This window comes from Notolabrus celidotus, chromosome 19, assembly GCF_009762535.1.
Source record: "Notolabrus celidotus isolate fNotCel1 chromosome 19, fNotCel1.pri, whole genome shotgun sequence".
Lineage (NCBI taxonomy): Eukaryota > Metazoa > Chordata > Actinopteri > Labriformes > Labridae > Notolabrus > Notolabrus celidotus.
Genome location: NC_048290.1, coordinates 24,292,496 through 24,308,692, shown reverse-complemented (window position 1 = coordinate 24,308,692; position 16,197 = coordinate 24,292,496). Strand labels below are relative to the sequence as shown.

The 16,197-nt window shown below is 38.4% G+C and overlaps 1 protein-coding gene across 2 annotated transcripts in view; it reads left to right on the top strand.

The window, feature by feature from the left end:
* sppl3 (signal peptide peptidase 3) overlaps positions 1-12,731 on the top strand; it is a 39,544-nt gene extending 26,813 nt beyond the window's left edge. The window contains exons 4-11 of one of the 2 annotated variants that reach the window (XM_034709104.1): positions 1,050-1,169; positions 1,392-1,470; positions 3,657-3,769; positions 4,784-4,890; positions 7,252-7,415; positions 7,635-7,822; positions 7,975-8,084; positions 9,726-12,731. In XM_034709104.1, coding sequence (XP_034564995.1) covers positions 1,050-1,169; positions 1,392-1,470; positions 3,657-3,769; positions 4,784-4,890; positions 7,252-7,415; positions 7,635-7,822; positions 7,975-8,084; positions 9,726-9,797 — 953 coding nt within the window. In that variant the 3' untranslated portion in view covers positions 9,798-12,731. The remainder of the gene's footprint in view (positions 1-1,049; positions 1,170-1,391; positions 1,471-3,656; positions 3,770-4,783; positions 4,891-7,251; positions 7,416-7,634; positions 7,823-7,974; positions 8,085-9,725) is intronic. The other variant, XM_034709105.1, reaches the window with a different exon arrangement.
* Positions 12,732-16,197: the final 3,466 nt, after the last annotated feature.

Here is a 16,197-nt window from a genome sequence, read left to right as displayed (position 1 = left end):
CAATAATAGTCAATGATAATAATTAAAAAAAATAAATAAATAAATAAAAAGGAAAATAAATGATAGTGAAACTACAATAAGATAAATAGGTTAATATTAAAAACAAAAGTGGAAAAGGTAAAAAAAAGCAATAAGAATAACAGAAAAAATATATATATTAAAAAATATATAATAATAATAATGATGATGATGATGATGATGATAATAATAATGATAATAATAATAATAATCCCAAAAACAAACTGAGAAATAAAATTTAAAAAAAAAACACCACGTGATCATCTACATTGAGAACAACAGATCATGTTCTTCTTTGAGTGTTGTGCTGTAGAAGGTATTCAAAGCCTCAAAGGATCAAAATAAATAACCGGTGGAAAAAGAAAAAAACTCAAAATCTGCAACCAGCTTTATTGAGCTGCGTCCTTGAACTGCATGGTTTTTATAAGGTCAAAGAGAGGCCGCCATAATTTAAAAGATTGGTTTGTGGATCAGGAGTATGTTTGATCTTATCGAGTCTGCTAAAATAAAGAGCATCCCTGACCCAACCACAAGCTCCTTTTTTAATGCTTTTCATTGGCTGAAAATGTGCACCAACTACTGACACGCACCGAGGGTGACCAAAAATGTTAATATTTTGAAAATAAATAAAAATACAAGGTTTCTGCCTGAAAGCAGCAATATCTGTGGTATTTGTCTGCCATGAGTCCCAAAATGTTCCTACACAATGTGTTAACATAAGGAAACAGAAATGGAGTGATGTTGTCCTTAGAGCGCTGTCATTCATTAATGAAATCAAATCAGGCCTACAGGGGAGTTACGCAGTTAATCCTTTTTATCCCAAATTGAAGTAAATTGTTCCAGTTTATGATTTATGATGGACTAATGCTGTCATCCTCTCCCTTTTTGTGAATGTCTGTAGTCATTTCCAGGAGGTGCATTAAAGTTGGGCTCTCCTGTGATAGCTGTTTCCTAGTGAGAGTCTTTTAAGCGACATGTTTTCACTCTGCATTTTTATCTTCCTCACTTTGATGTCTTTTGTTGCTTTGCAGGTATTCAGACTATAGACTCCACACAGGCTCTTTTCCTGCCCATAGGAGCCTCTGTGTCTCTGCTAGTCATGTTCTTCTTCTTTGACTCGGTACAGGTGGTCTTCACTATCTGCACTGCAGGTAAGTGAAAGCAACAGAGAACCTCTGCAGTTGAAGATGTACTGTAGTTCAGTTTTCTCATTCCTGTTCAGTAATAACACACAGGGGAAGGCCTCCTATCTCCTTTAATTACGGAAACTGCCCCGTTAAGCTGACAGAATACGCCTGGAACATGATGTCGAGGTGTTTCAGGACTTTGGCCTCACTGCTGTGTGTTTTTTTTCTCCCTCTTCTTCTCCTCAGTTCTTGCAACAATTGCATTTGCATTCCTCTTGTTGCCAATGTGCCAGTATCTGACCAGACCCTGCTCCCCACAGAACAAGTAAGGAAACCAAGTGGATTCTTTGTGTCTGTAAATAGTGCAAGTTGTTGCTCAAGCAGCTCCATGTGGCTCTGTATGTCTTTTACAAATATTTATAAAGCTTAGTGACTCAGCATATTTTCATAAATCCACTTCTCCTCAAGTTAAAACGGAAAGTGTCTGCAGGGCTTAAACCGGCTGAGAGTTAAAGGGAAATATGCTCTGTTTATAGCAGAAACCAACCTTTTTACATGCTGCATAAAAATGATTTGAATTGCCTCTGGACTCAAGAGTCAATGTCTTGTTTTAAAATCAAAGTACACAAGATCACTTCGAACATAACCCACCATTTCAATAACCAAATATCAGAGATAGGATTTCTTCCAGATAAATTTAGTATTCTGGGTTTTCCAACCAGAAGAGGAGACCAGTGAATCATGTAGTTGATTTTAAAATGAGGGCGGTCAGAAGCTAAGTTAAATGAATTAAGAAGACTTTTTGGTTTAGCTTGAACTCAGCTTGTTGTTTTGAAAGTGGCAGTGGTGAGTCATGTTAACAGGATGTTAGAAGGGGTTGCCTGTAAGTACAGTATCACATCAGCCAACAGCTAAAAACACAACAAACGAGAACGTACCCAAAAGAAGTGCGATCCAGTTTTGAAATGCGCTTTGTTTCCTGCTCATCGTGATCAGCAGCAGCACGTCTCTTTCTCTGAGAGACGCGCTCTGTGGTTACACGGTTGTTGCTTCCTTTCTGTCACTGATTTGCAACTCTCCAGTTTATTAAAATCATCTATATCAAGCATATTTGTGATTTTTGCATCATAGACCCTCATCATAGTGCAGATCAGATCTGAGGGTTGTCACTTGAGAGTTTTTCTGTTAGATCTTCTGAAGGTACTTGTTGGTTTTCTTCAGTTTCACGCAAATCAGGGTAAATCCTGCTTCAGTTCAGTCAGAGGGGGGAGAGCTGTGAAACTGTTTGAGAGTGAATTAGCTGAAGAATAAAACATAGCTAGCATCTCTCTCTTAACTGCTCAAATAGATATGAATGAAACATGAGTGCTTCATTTACTACTTAGGCGGCCAATCCTTCCTTCATACACTGCAACACTAACACACTACACTGCAGAAAGCACGCCTTCAAAAGCAAGAAAAAATTACCAAAATTTGGGGTATATTACTTAAACTAAGCAAAATTATCTTCCAATAGAACAAGAAAATTTGTCTTGTCAAGACTTTCCAAAACAAGTAAAAAAATCTAACCTCAATGAACCCCAAAAACCTTAAAATAAGTGTATTTTCACTAATAGCAAGTGCATTTCTCTTGAAAGAAATAAAAAAATATGAGTTATTTTCTCAATATGTTGAAAAATATTCTTAGATTAAGTAAATGCTTGTGCCATTATCTTGACAAAATGACATGTACTAGGCATTACATTTCTTGGAAGCAGCAAAGTTATACTAAAAAACGTATTTACTTTTCTTGACGGAAAGACAAAAGTTAAGAATATATTTCTCATAATTTAGAATAATTTTCTTAAATTTCTTAAATGAGCCAAAAGCTGTGAAATTCATAAATCATATTAATTCCTTGTAATTTGGAAGAACTTATCTGAATGTAATTATTTCCGTTTGAAACGGTTTGAAATGTTAAATGTTTAAATATTAAGTGTCAGTTTACAGTACTGTGCCTACTGTACTAATATATAGTAGTACATCTTTTCTATTGTTTCATTGAAAATAAAACAGTGGATTACATTTGGCTGTCATTTGTTTTAATTTTGTGAAGAGATACAATTGTGTCAAAGTCATGATTTTATTTCATGCTTGAAATAAGAAATTATAACTTTGAAAAATCAGTTTTATACTTGTGAGTGTTGATGAAACAGCTTTGTAACAGTTGATATTTTACTTTCAGGCATGTATAACTCAATACAGGTCATGAAATCTCAGTAACAAGCTGTAATATCTTACTGAGATCATTGAGGACCAAAACACTTAAAACAAGAGAAACACTCGAACATCAAAACTGCTTAGTGAAAAAAACGATCTTATCAGGCAAAAAATAAGAACATTTCACCCTCATCTGAGATATTCAATCTTACTTAGATTTCGGTTGTTGCAGTGTACATTGTAAAGTATATTCACCTCGATGTATAATAAGATGTTTCTCTGTGTGATGAAGCATTTCTTGTGTTTTTGAAGGATTTCTTTCGGCTGCTGTGGGCGTTTCACTCTGGCCGAGCTCCTCTCCTTCTCCCTATCTGTCATGTTGGTGCTCATCTGGGTGCTGACTGGACACTGGCTTCTCATGGACGGTAAGATGATCCCTCATAGTGCTTGTGTCGCTGTATTTGCAGCAGGTTTCCCTGATTTTTACAGAATATGTAGAGAAAAGTTCAAGAGCAGGTTGTGAACCATGAGGATGGAGAAACTGTCAGGCCATGGGGACTTCACAGTGATTTGTCAACAGCAATAAACAAGCAGCATTGAACCATCAGCACATTATGGGCTTTAATTTTTAAACACAGTTTGAAGCACTGTTACCATAGGAGCTAATTTGATGCTCTTAATCATCAGGGAAGAAACAAGTCCAGACCAAGTGAAGTTCTCATCATCTTTAGAGAAAGAAAAGACTCGGCATGACTCAGTCTTAGCGCTTTTAGCAGCGTTATTTTCAGGCTTTCACTGCAGTGTGCCGCATGCTAATACAGGGAGAATTAGTCAGCGGCTAAATAAAACAGAACTGGCATTTAAGCTAACTGATCTTTGGTATTTTAGAAGAAAACACTGACAAAGCAGAAAAAAGTGTGTGGGTGTGTGTAAGTCTTTTGTTTGACCCAGTTGACTTCAGTCATTTGAAACATATTACCAGCGGCCTTTTTCAGTAATGTGAACAAAGCAGACTGTGACAAATGGCAACATTTCATCATTAAACATAAAAACACTTGCACAGATAAAACTGTCAAAAAAAAGACAATAAGTCCAAGATGAGAGCGTCGTCTTGACATCTTATTGTGAAACATCTGAAATGCAGCTGTGGTGTTGAACACTTCATTGAAAACTCTGCTGTTTTTATGTTTCAACTTTACACCATCTTGTGTCTTATTCAGTCTCACCACATGCACCCAGAAGTGAATTAGGACAGAAGCAGAGAGATTTCATCAGAAAAGTTTGACTAATTAATTTGGCCTGGCTGCACATTAATTAATGTTTCTTAAATAAACTCCCTAAAATCAGTTCCCGTGTTGCTATTTCAGCTCATTTCAGCTCAAACTCTGGAGATGTGATTTTAATTGTCTTGGGTGTATCTTCTTTTTTTCTTTGTTCAGCTTTAGCCATGGGCCTGTGTGTCGCCATGATAGCTTTTGTGCGGCTTCCCAGTCTGAAGGTGTCCTGCCTGCTGCTGTCCGGACTGCTCATTTATGACGTGTTCTGGGTAAGATGTGCTCCCATCCTTTTGTTACAATGTTACAATATTACAATGTCATTTAGCAGACGCTTTTATCCAAAGCGACGTACATATGAGAACAAGAACAACACAAACAAAGATCTAGACAAGAGGAAACAAGATCAGTAAGAGTAACAAAGTGCTTCAAGTCAATTTGGATGCAGGTACTGCCAAGCAGTGTAAAGGCAATGCACAAAAGCAAATACGGATTTTTTTTATTTTAATATTTTGGTAAAATAAGGAACATCCACAATGAAGCAACCAAACAATTTAAGACCTTCCATTATATTTATTTCTATTTGACTTTATACTCCTTTTTGATCATTCTCTTTATGAAAAGTCGTACTTTCCCCATTAAACAATCTCAGCAAGACTCTTCAAGACTAAAGATGTGTTGCATTTTACTTTCTACAGCAAGTATTTTTTCTGTGAGCATTTTAGTGCTGAGAGCTGCCTCCAAAATTCAGCTTTCATAATCAGAAATAAAACAGAAAAATCAAGGTGAAAAGGACAGCCAGTGTCTCGCTGAGCCAAAACTTGGATGAGCATCACTGTTTCCTCTGAGGCATTAAAAAACATTCATGTCAAGATGTCTTTTCTGGTGCTGGTACATCCAGGTCTCGCTCATTAGCCATGTCTGGCATCATCTCTGCTTTGAATCAGTGATCGCTCCAAAAACAAAACTCAGTGTCCCCAAAGTCAAGAGAAGCAATATCTCATGAGTGATGATTTTAATATGAGGGCATGTGCCAGTGACTGTGGACATCTACGGGAAGTAACTACTTGTTTTGATTAACTGCAGGGTGTATTTTCCATCATTTAACAACACCTATGAGACATTTTTATAACAGGAAACTGAGTTCCTCTCAGGTTTTCATCAAAAAAAGGAATAATAAAATGAAGCAAAATGTGCACACAAATACAAATCAAAGGCATAGATCAGCTGTATTATATTATAAAACATGTATTGGCAGTGTAATCTATGAAAAAATGTATGATTATAATTATTGTTTTTGTTTTGTACACTGCTTTAGAATAACTGAACTGTCCATGCCAATAAAGCGAACTGAACTGAACTGAACTGAGAGCATAGACTGTATAAAATATGGACGTAGTATCTGTGACTTCACCCATCTGTTTCTGAACGCTGTTTTGAGGCCAGTCGGTGGCGGGAACCATATTGCTGCTGTTGAGCGATTGTGACATTAAAGAGGCGGGCTTTGAGTCTCCTCGCCAACAGCTAGGTTCCCACCTGTCAATCAAGTCAGCTGTGCCTCTCATTGAAAGACTCAGTATCTTCAAAATTGTCGCGTTAGAAATAAATTCACCCCCCTCACAGTGTGTGCCGATAGAGAAATGAGCTATCTAGACTACACTCGTCTTTTGTACCAGGCTGTAAACATGTTTATTTCTGCTGTAAAGATCGGCTTCTTTGAATTGGTGTGTATGTGGTTTCCGGTACTTTCGGAGCCAGCCTCAAGCGGATCCTCGATGAACTACAGATTTTAGCACCTCCGCATTGGACTCATATTTTTAGACCGGAGGTTGCCACTTGACTGAAAGAGAGAGTCTGTAGGATCTTTGTCAGATGAGAAACACCCATACCAAAAGTACAGACGCGCTGGAGACCACTATCAAAGCAAGCTGGGCTTCAATAACACCTCAACAGTGCTACATGCTATGCTACAATTAATCTATAATCTGTGGTTAAGGAGCCACAACCAAGTATCAAGTGTGTACATACTTTTCAGAAGTTGACACTTTTTTGATTGAACTTAGAAAATATATTTTTAGTTTGAGATACTGGCTTTACTTACTGAGCTTCAGGCCAAATCATCAAAATAAAACCAAAAAACTATCAAATATTCCACTTTATATCTCACAAATAGAACATTATATGAAAGTTTACCTTGTTCAATTAAAATGAACTTTTTCACAACATTCTAATCTGTTGAGATACACCTGCACAGCCTGTGGGGATGTCCTGCCACTGAGCAGGTTTTTTTGCAATTAACCTCAGTTTTATTTTTACGGTCGGCAATAACAATTTATGTGTACCATCATTTTTATGGTGAACTATTGGATTTTATAGATCAGTTGGTGAGTATGTTTGCTTGATGAGTTGTTTGAAGCAGTGAAAGCATTATGGGAAATAAAATGAGAACATTTAAACTAGAGATGAAACTCACAATAGGAAATACATTGATGATAAATCTGATCAGTTAATTGGTCATTTAAATACTTAACTGGCTAAAAAAAAAGAAGTCGACAATACCTCTTGTTTTTTTATCCTTTAATAAATGAAATACTTTGTGATGGCTTATGAAGGAGTCTGCCTTGTCCCTGCAGGTGTTCTTCTCAGCCTACATCTTCAACAGTAATGTGATGGTCAAAGTCGCCACCCAGCCTGCTGAAAATCCCATAGACGTCCTGTCCAGGAAGCTCCACCTGGGGCCAGGGATGGGCCGCGATGTCCCCCGTCTCTCCTTACCTGGAAAACTGGTCTTTCCCAGGTGAGACTTTAGTTAACTTTGGGATATACAAATATTGGGTTTAGTGTGAGTGTTTGATGAAATGTAAACTTGAAACTTGTAATCTGCTGTCTGCTTTGCCCCAGGACAAACCACTCTTAGTTAAATTCAAACATTAGCAGTTGGTAGGGATTTAAACTTTTAGATTTCTGTGGTTTTTTTCTCTATTCATGTTTTTCTGCTTCTTTCTCGTCCATGCAGCTCCACAGGAAGTCACTTCTCCATGCTGGGAATAGGAGACATTGTGATGCCGGGGCTGCTCTTATGCTTCGTCCTGCGTTATGACAACTACAAGAAGCAAGCCAACGGGGAAGTCCCGGGGCCCAACATGTCCGGACGCATGCAGCGTGTCTCCTATTTCCACTGCACTCTTATCGGATACTTTGTGGGTAAGCGATCAATCGGTGGAGAGATGTAGAAAGAAGGAGGAGGAGGAGGAATTATTTCAGTTAGCGTGGATATGATTTTGATTGTTCAATTATTACTTGAGAATGATTTTTGAACTCTTGTGTGATTTGTGATGATGTGATGATGTTTTCAGGTCTGCTGACTGCCACTGTGGCCTCCAGGATCCACCGCGCTGCTCAGCCTGCACTGCTCTACCTGGTGCCCTTCACCCTGCTGCCTCTGCTCACTATGGCCTACCTGAAGGTAATGCTGCTGATCCTGACCCAACATATACTTGTTTTAAGAACTTGTTTCGCAGACTTCAGATGCTTAGCTTTGTAATGGTGCTCAATTTCAATGTAAAAATGGCAACTAATACATTTGAGTCATTGAACTGAGAGTCATTGATGATCTTTTGTTAGGTTAATAGCATCAAATCTGGTGTATGTAATGCACTTCTGATGTGACCATATAAAATGCAGAAAGGTATTTTGCACAATTAGAACCACTAGTGGAACCGCCACCATTACCCACAACACAAAACCTGACACAATTTCAAATGTGCCTCCGTTCATTGTGCATTAGAAGCCGCAGTTTCGCCGAGAAAGCATGCCGGGATGTATAGCTACCAAGGCTACAAGGCTGGCAGCACCACTGCTTGACATTTTTTCTTCCTCATTAGGTCATAATCATGCATTCAAAGAAATTGACGCCACACTATTGAGAAATTAAACATTGGGGAGCACTGGTTTGATTTTAAAGACCTTGCTATATAAGACAAGCATTCAGTGGAGGTGGGTAGTGCGACTCTGGGCACATTGGTCGCAGGTGATCTGAGCTTCACAACAATCTAAGTACCATAGACTGAGCTCAACTACTGTTGCTTGCTAGGTTTGCAAACCCCACATTTGGCAAACAGATGGTACTAGAAAGGGCAGAGAATACGATACGATACGATACGATACGATACGATACGATACGATACGATGTACTTTATTGTCTCCGTAGGGAAATTTGTCTTTGACATCAGTGCTGCACGTTACCTGCTCCTTCAAAAATTGCCACAATGACACAAGAACGCATGAATAAATAAGAAAAAATACAATATATAGTACACATGCATACAACACACATCATAATCTTAAAGAGAGAACACCATAACACTGTCCAAATCGTAGCAGGCTATTTACTATTTAAAATTGTAGTAAAAAATCAGCACAAAGGAGTTTTTAAAACAATTCAATTTACACTTGGGGACTCTGTACCTTCTTCCAGATGGTAAAAGTTCATTCTCAGAGTAAAGGATGTGCAAGTACTCTCTGAGCCTGCCCAAGAACACACTGCTCATAAATGGCCTTAAGGGAAGGGTTGCCAGTCTTCCCTATGACCTTCATGGTAGTGTGCACCAGGCGAGAGAGCTTGGTTTTCAGCTGAACAGAGAGGTTACCATACCATGCTGTCATCCCATGCCTAATAATATTCTCCAGTACAGCCTGATAAAACAAAAACATAACCTGCTGATTCACCCCACCCTGAGCTGAGAAACACATAAACTGTAAATTGTGGACTTTGGTGAATGTAGGGTGAATCTTCACGCAGGCAGACAGTGGTAAATGATTTTTCCTCTGTGAGACCTCCAAAAACTGAATGTGTCTTTCAAACCAATGCGACCTATGCTCTGGATTTATGGTAATACTTAAGGGGATTTCAATGTTGAAATTTAGGACATTGTGTGAGGCAAGTGAAAAGAAAGTGTTCACAGGAGCATTGATGCCAGATGATTTACAAACTCCTAATAAGAAGTGTAACAAATGTTTTCACAGCTTACAAGCTCAATGAATCTGTATCGGGTAAAAGTTGAATCATAGGCTCATGACTCTTGTCTAAACTGTCCGTGGTCCACAGGGGGATTTGAGGCGCATGTGGTCCGAGCCCTTCCACACCAAGACCACCAGCTCCCGCTTCCTGGAGGTATGATGCACCGTGGGATACACGAGCAGCACGGGGAGGACTGCGGATCCTTCACCTTAATTTGAGGGAAGGAGAGGGGGCGCACTCACAGTGAGGCCATGTCGTCATCACTTGTTCATGCTTTCCGCCAATCTTCTGTGAAAAAAAAAAAAAAAACCCTCAGAAGGACACCAGTGTGTGGATCACAAACGCCCCAGAACACCACTCATCTTTGGTCTCTACATCCTCCCCTCGTTTCATCTCCGCTTTTCTGTTTGTTTCCTCTTCATTACAGCATATCCTGCCTTCGCTGTTTTCGTTCGCCCCCCACCCCCATCTTCTTTCCGTTTTCCTCTCTGCTATAGTCTGTCTCATTTGCCACTTCCCTCTTTCCATTCGTCAGGCCTCCTCTCTTCCTTCTTCCTCTTGCGTCTTTTTCATTTCTCTGCATCTCTGTTTGACACCGACTCAGATGAACTCGAGGGCCAGGCCTCCCCCCCTTTTTTGTGGACTAAGGGTTGAGAGACGTGGCTGGGGTTTATATATATTTTTTTAGCATTGTCGTGGTCATTATTAATATTATTATTCTGGAACGATTACAAGCAAACAGAGGAGAGGCGGAGTGTTGCGGCAGCACAGGACAGTGCTCGGGAGCAGCAACACAGTAAAGGAGAAGAGTCTTCCCCCTGCATCCCCTTTTCCTCCCCCTTCTTTCTTCACCATCCCTCCACAACGGCTCTACCCTGGCGTTCCCCCCCTCTTCCTCCTCCTCCTCCTCCTCCTCCTCCTCCACCTCCTCCTCCTCCTCCACCTCCTCTCCCTCCTCCTCCTTCTCTGTTCATCTGCTGTCCCCATCCCCCACCCTCACAGATAACTATGTATTTTATTTAGAAAAAGTTTTATTCTTGGCATATACAGAAATGATGCATTATAAATTGTTAAGATGCCTCCTGCATTTGAGGGGCCGCTTCTATTTGTATATATGTGTATTTGCGGTATCTTGAGTTTTTGTATTTGTGTTCGAGAGCATGTTGAACAGGGTGGGAAACTGACACCAGCCATCAGTCAAACTCTGGTAAACTTTGGCTGCCGGTTGTTACAAGTTGACTGGCAAGCAGACGTCATCCAGAGATCATTTTCTAAACTTTGTTAGCTATTGTCATAAAAAGTAGCAGATGGTTTTTTTTGTGGGTGGAAAAAAAACATCTGCATCAGTGGCTGGTTGATGAAAACGTTAGTTTCCTGCTCTAGTGTAGAAGTGTGTGTGTAAGTGTGTGTGTGAGTGTGTGTATGAGAGAGCAGAAGGATGAGTGAATGGTTGTTTTACTTGGTTTTAATTTGAAATCATGAACATGTTCAAAAACAGTGACAGTAGTCAGGTTTCCATTGAGCTGGGTGTGATTTTGTCTAACTTGTGAAAATTTTCCAAAAAGAAGAACAGACCGGGGTTCCTTACAGGTGGAAATGTAAACAGTGTTTTTTTTTTTTTTTTATCAAATAAATGAATGTTGAATTAATTTAAAGGTATGCTGTTACTTTTCATCTTAATTAACATTGTACATAATGCTGGGTTTTGTACTGAGCTTCTCTCCTAAATTGACACGTATTACTGTCAACAACGGCAACACTAAAAACATTGTATTTCTTTTACAAGTGTACAAAGCATGACAATATCTGATTTATTTTTCGTTTGACAAAGTCAGCGGAGCAGCACAACAAGCACATCTCATCTGAACTTTGTAAATGTCAGTGTTTCACCTCAGCCGATGGAGACCTGGCTATTGTAAAAGCCTGCAGATGAAGACGTACTGTGGTTAGATAGTGATGAAGGGTTCTCCGGGTGGACGGTTAAGTGTGTGTGTTACTGTGTGTTACTGTGTGTTACTGTGTGTGTGTGTGTGTGTGTGTGTGTGTGACTGTGTGTGACTGTGTGTGACTGTGTGTGACTGTGTGTGTGTGTGTGACTGTGTGACTGTGTGTGTGTGACTGTATGTGTGTGTGTGTGTGACTGTGTGTGTGTGTGTGACTGATGAAATAACATCATAATGTCTATTTGGACCTAAGGGAGGGTAGAGAATCAGTTACACCCTTCAGAAATGGAAGTTAGAATTTAAAGCTAACCTATAGGATGTTTTCACTGTCACCATTTGGTCCCTGACAGTCTTTTTCTTTTTTTTTTCTTGTCCTTCCACTTTTTCGTGGTGCTTGTCAGTTAATATCTAATGTATACTGGAAAAAGTGCAGATGAGTCGGAGAGATGTACGGACGACGCAGTTTGCTGGCTATTTTTCTTTTCTTTTTCCTTTTTTTTTAAAAAACTTTTTTTATGCTATCTGGCCGTGCATGTTAAGTGTACAGTGTATCATTTCTCAGACTGAATCAACAGGGCTACTGCAGTTTTTGAGCACTGCGGGCCGACACCAAGGCACTGGACTGGACCTATGAGCTCCCACTGACGCAGAGCAGCGTCAGTGGGCGGGACAAAGGCTGCAGGTCAGAAAGACTGCGATTGGTCAGCTCTGACTGACATTAGGACCTGAACGCTGCCAGGCCACTCAGTGCAGTCGTCTAAACTTGGACATCATGGAACCACAAACCCCCCTCACCTCCTCATGGACATGACAAAAAAATATATAGATTTATATACATATATATACATATATATATGTGTGTATATATACATACAGAAATAATTGATGACGATCATGGTGATAACAGAAGAGTTTCTTTTTTTTATAGAAAATGGATTTCTTTTTACCCCCTTGTTTTTTTTTTTTTTTTTAGTGCTTTAGTTTTTTTTATTTTGTCTTTCCACCTCTTCTCCATTCCAGCAGAGGACTCCAGCTCTGTTGGTGCATTGATATTAAAGCTGAATGGATTCTGTATAGAAAAATGGTGAATAAATAAATTAAGAACTGTGTAGTGAAACATGAATCCTGAAGCGCTTGATCTAAAAACACTTTGCCTCCTTTTAATCCCATCCCTCTGCCCTCTCCCCATCTTTCCCTCCTTGTTCAGGATTTGGCTGTAAATAAACATGACTCTAACTGTAACAACAGCGTGACTTTTCTCGATTTCTTTGAAGATCTTTTAAACAGCACAATTGCTGGTGAGTAAGTGAACTTGTTCAAAAGACTACTACATGCTGTGGAAGTCTTCGTACTAAAAGCCTGGGTCCTGTTTTTACATGAGTTGGGATTTAAATGAATAATGAGCTGTATAATCTGTTTATCTAAAGTGTGCTGATCAAGGCAAGGGTGGACCCGCAAGTCCTGTCTTTCTCAAGGTAAAACTACAGTTCTAATCAAAAGAGTTTGGAGGCCTTAAGAAATAACCAAACAACAATTTTAGATTTAAAAATATGGATCTTAGAGCCCAGTTTAGCTCAGGGAATAAATAGCACATCCCATGTACAGAGGCTATAGTCCTCCATGCAGGACTGGGAAGTAGGAAATTACCAGTTTCCTACTCAATGCACCGGTTTCTGTCCAGATAAAGGCAAACAATAATAATAACAAAAGATGTTAAATTTTGACTCAGGTTTAAAAATGCTGGATTCTCCTTTGATAAACTTAAAACAACAGGAGAGACTCAACGTTGAGTTTTTCTTTTAAAAACAGGAAGAAAAAAATATAAACCTGTCCTTTCAGTCCCCGACAATAAACGTGTATTTAATTTCATACAAAAATATTTCTTTCCCCAGCATTTAAGATTCTGATGAAACATTTAAAGATTAAACAGTATATCCAAACATTTTATTCTTTAACTTAGCATTATTTCAACCCCTTCCAAACAAGAAAACAGGGTAAAGTCTTAAAATTTTGTTGAGTTAACCTCAATTCATGTTTCTTCTGTATTAAATCTTAATAACTGTAAACTCACCAAGAGGACTTCCAGAAGTATACAGTATATTGAGTGCTTAAAGCTACAGTACATCTACATTTAGCAGACAAGAGTTATTACACCCACTCGTGCTTGTATCTGTCTCACATCTAAAGATGTCTACGCCACTTAGTGGTCTATAGAATTTGATTCACTGTGAGATCCAGTAAACTTAAACTTTTAGAACTTCTGGATGATTCTGCTACTAATATTTTGTATTTATACCTAATTTAATAATCGGACAACTTTATTATGCTAGTAAGCTGCTAGATCAGACATTACAGCTGGCTAAATTTGATATTACATGAACACTAAACTTTGATATAATCAACAGATAAGGCACTCTCAAGAAATATTAAAATACACTCCTGATTTATTTTTGTACTTTCTTTGAATTCTACATCATTTCATTTCTAGGGAGAAAAAAGAGAGCCATGTATCTTCACTTTTTTCCACTGCAGTGCTGCCTGTTGCTTATTTTAGCGAGAAGAACCTCAGGCAGTGTAATTCTGTAATCCAGTTATGAATAGAGCAGACATAACATATATTTAACTTTGTAACAGAGTATCAGCATCCAAACAAAATATGACTCGTTTTATGGATTTCTTTAAACACAGTTACTTAATAGAGTTAATCTGGCACATTCTGCAGGGCTCTCTTGATATGAAGTAAAAGTGTATATCTATAAAAACAACCATTAAGAAGCATGATAAAAAAAATAGACTGGCAAATAAACCTTCTCCTATTAAGAGTGAGTGATAGCTCACCATGGGGTCAAGAGCCTTTGGTCTGCTCTGACCCGCCGCCTCTGGAACTCCCTCCCACCAGACATCTGTAACATCAACTCTCTTTCCATTTTCAAAACATCTTTTTAAACTGTAATATTTACTTTGATCCTGTTCATTTTTTTCTTATCTATTATTTACACACTATCTTGTCCTGTCGATTTATCAGCCTAATTATTATATTGTTCCTTTTTTAAACTCTGCCCTGTACGGTGACCTTGAGTGCTCAGAAAGGCGCCTTTGAATATAATGTATTATTATTGTTGTTATTATTATCAACTCTCTATAAAACAAGAACTTCCTTGGTTATCTGGATTTAAAAAAAAACAATCTTTAAAATTCTGTATCATAAATGTGACAAGACAAGAGACTACTTAAAATCAACAGTTCCAAAGCGGCATGTATTTGGGATTTTCCTGAAATACATCAATGACCTGAACTGACAGAAGATGTGACCCACACATAACACCTTTTAAAATCAGTTCAATTAGAATTCAGCCTCATCCTTTGGTCTTTAAAAGGCTCTGATCATTTCTCAATTAGCTTTGCTGGCAGAATGGACCCCGGATTAGATTTTCTTTGTCAAAGTCAATATATATAGTTTTCAGCGTGAAGGGGGCATTTCAACTAGTGGTGGGCAGTAACAGAGTAAATGTAATTGAGTACATTTTTTGAGCATCTGTACTTAACTTGAATATTGTTTTTTCTTGGAAACTTATTACTTTAACTCCACTACATTCAGAAGACAATTATTGTACTTTTGACTCCACTACATTTCCATCAATGCTCTAGTTACTCACTACTTTTGCTCTGAAGTCAGCTCATGAATTTCCTTCTCTTTTCTGAAATCTGATCCCTAAGGCAGTAAAATGTGTTTGTGTAGTTCTGTTTGTCTCAGTGGTTTAGTCGTACCTGTAGATCAAACACAGAGCAAATTTCACTCAGATCAGGCAGTTCATTTAGAGGTGGTAATGATGGCGATAATTCTCCACCTGAGCACCCATGTCCATATCTTCAGCAAGTGTTAGAGGTTTTTGAAATGAAGAATGATACATATGTTTGAAATGTTCTCCCTGTTTCACACTCTGCCCAAACATACAAAAATTCACTGTCCAACCTGAGAAAGTGTGCTGAGCTACAGAACATTTGTTTCATTCCAGATGAACATTTCAAACTAAGTTGTCTGTGCTTGGAGTAACTTAGTTTCTGTTTTTATTCCATGGTATAGTTTTTAGAGATTTCAAGTAATGTTTTCTAAATAAACATAATGTAACAGAATGTACTCCTATGTATTCTTGACTGCACTTGTGTATTGTGAAAATACGACGTTTTGAGATATTTTAAGAAGTACTTTGAATACTTAAGTATTTTTAAAAGGAAGTACTTAAGTACTTTAACTCAAGTAATAATCTGACAGGACAACTTTCACTTGTATTGGAGTAATATTTGAAATGGAGTGTCTATACTTTGACTTTCAACTAACACTGTGCCATTGTTTTAATAACAAGAACAGCCACAAAAAAACTAAATGTAATGTTTGGGTCAGTCTGGTTTCTTGTGTACTATATTAAAAAAAAAATACCAGTAGGCCCTGTTCATATAGCAGGTATTTGGCGGGAAATAATTTACAAAGTCTTGCTCAACCGTGTTGGGGACAGTAATGAAGCTTTTTGGTGAATTCATCATAGCCAATCTGTATCATGTCGCTATGTGTAGGCACTTTGCAGGGATTGTGTGTAAATTCCACCTCGTCCAGCAGA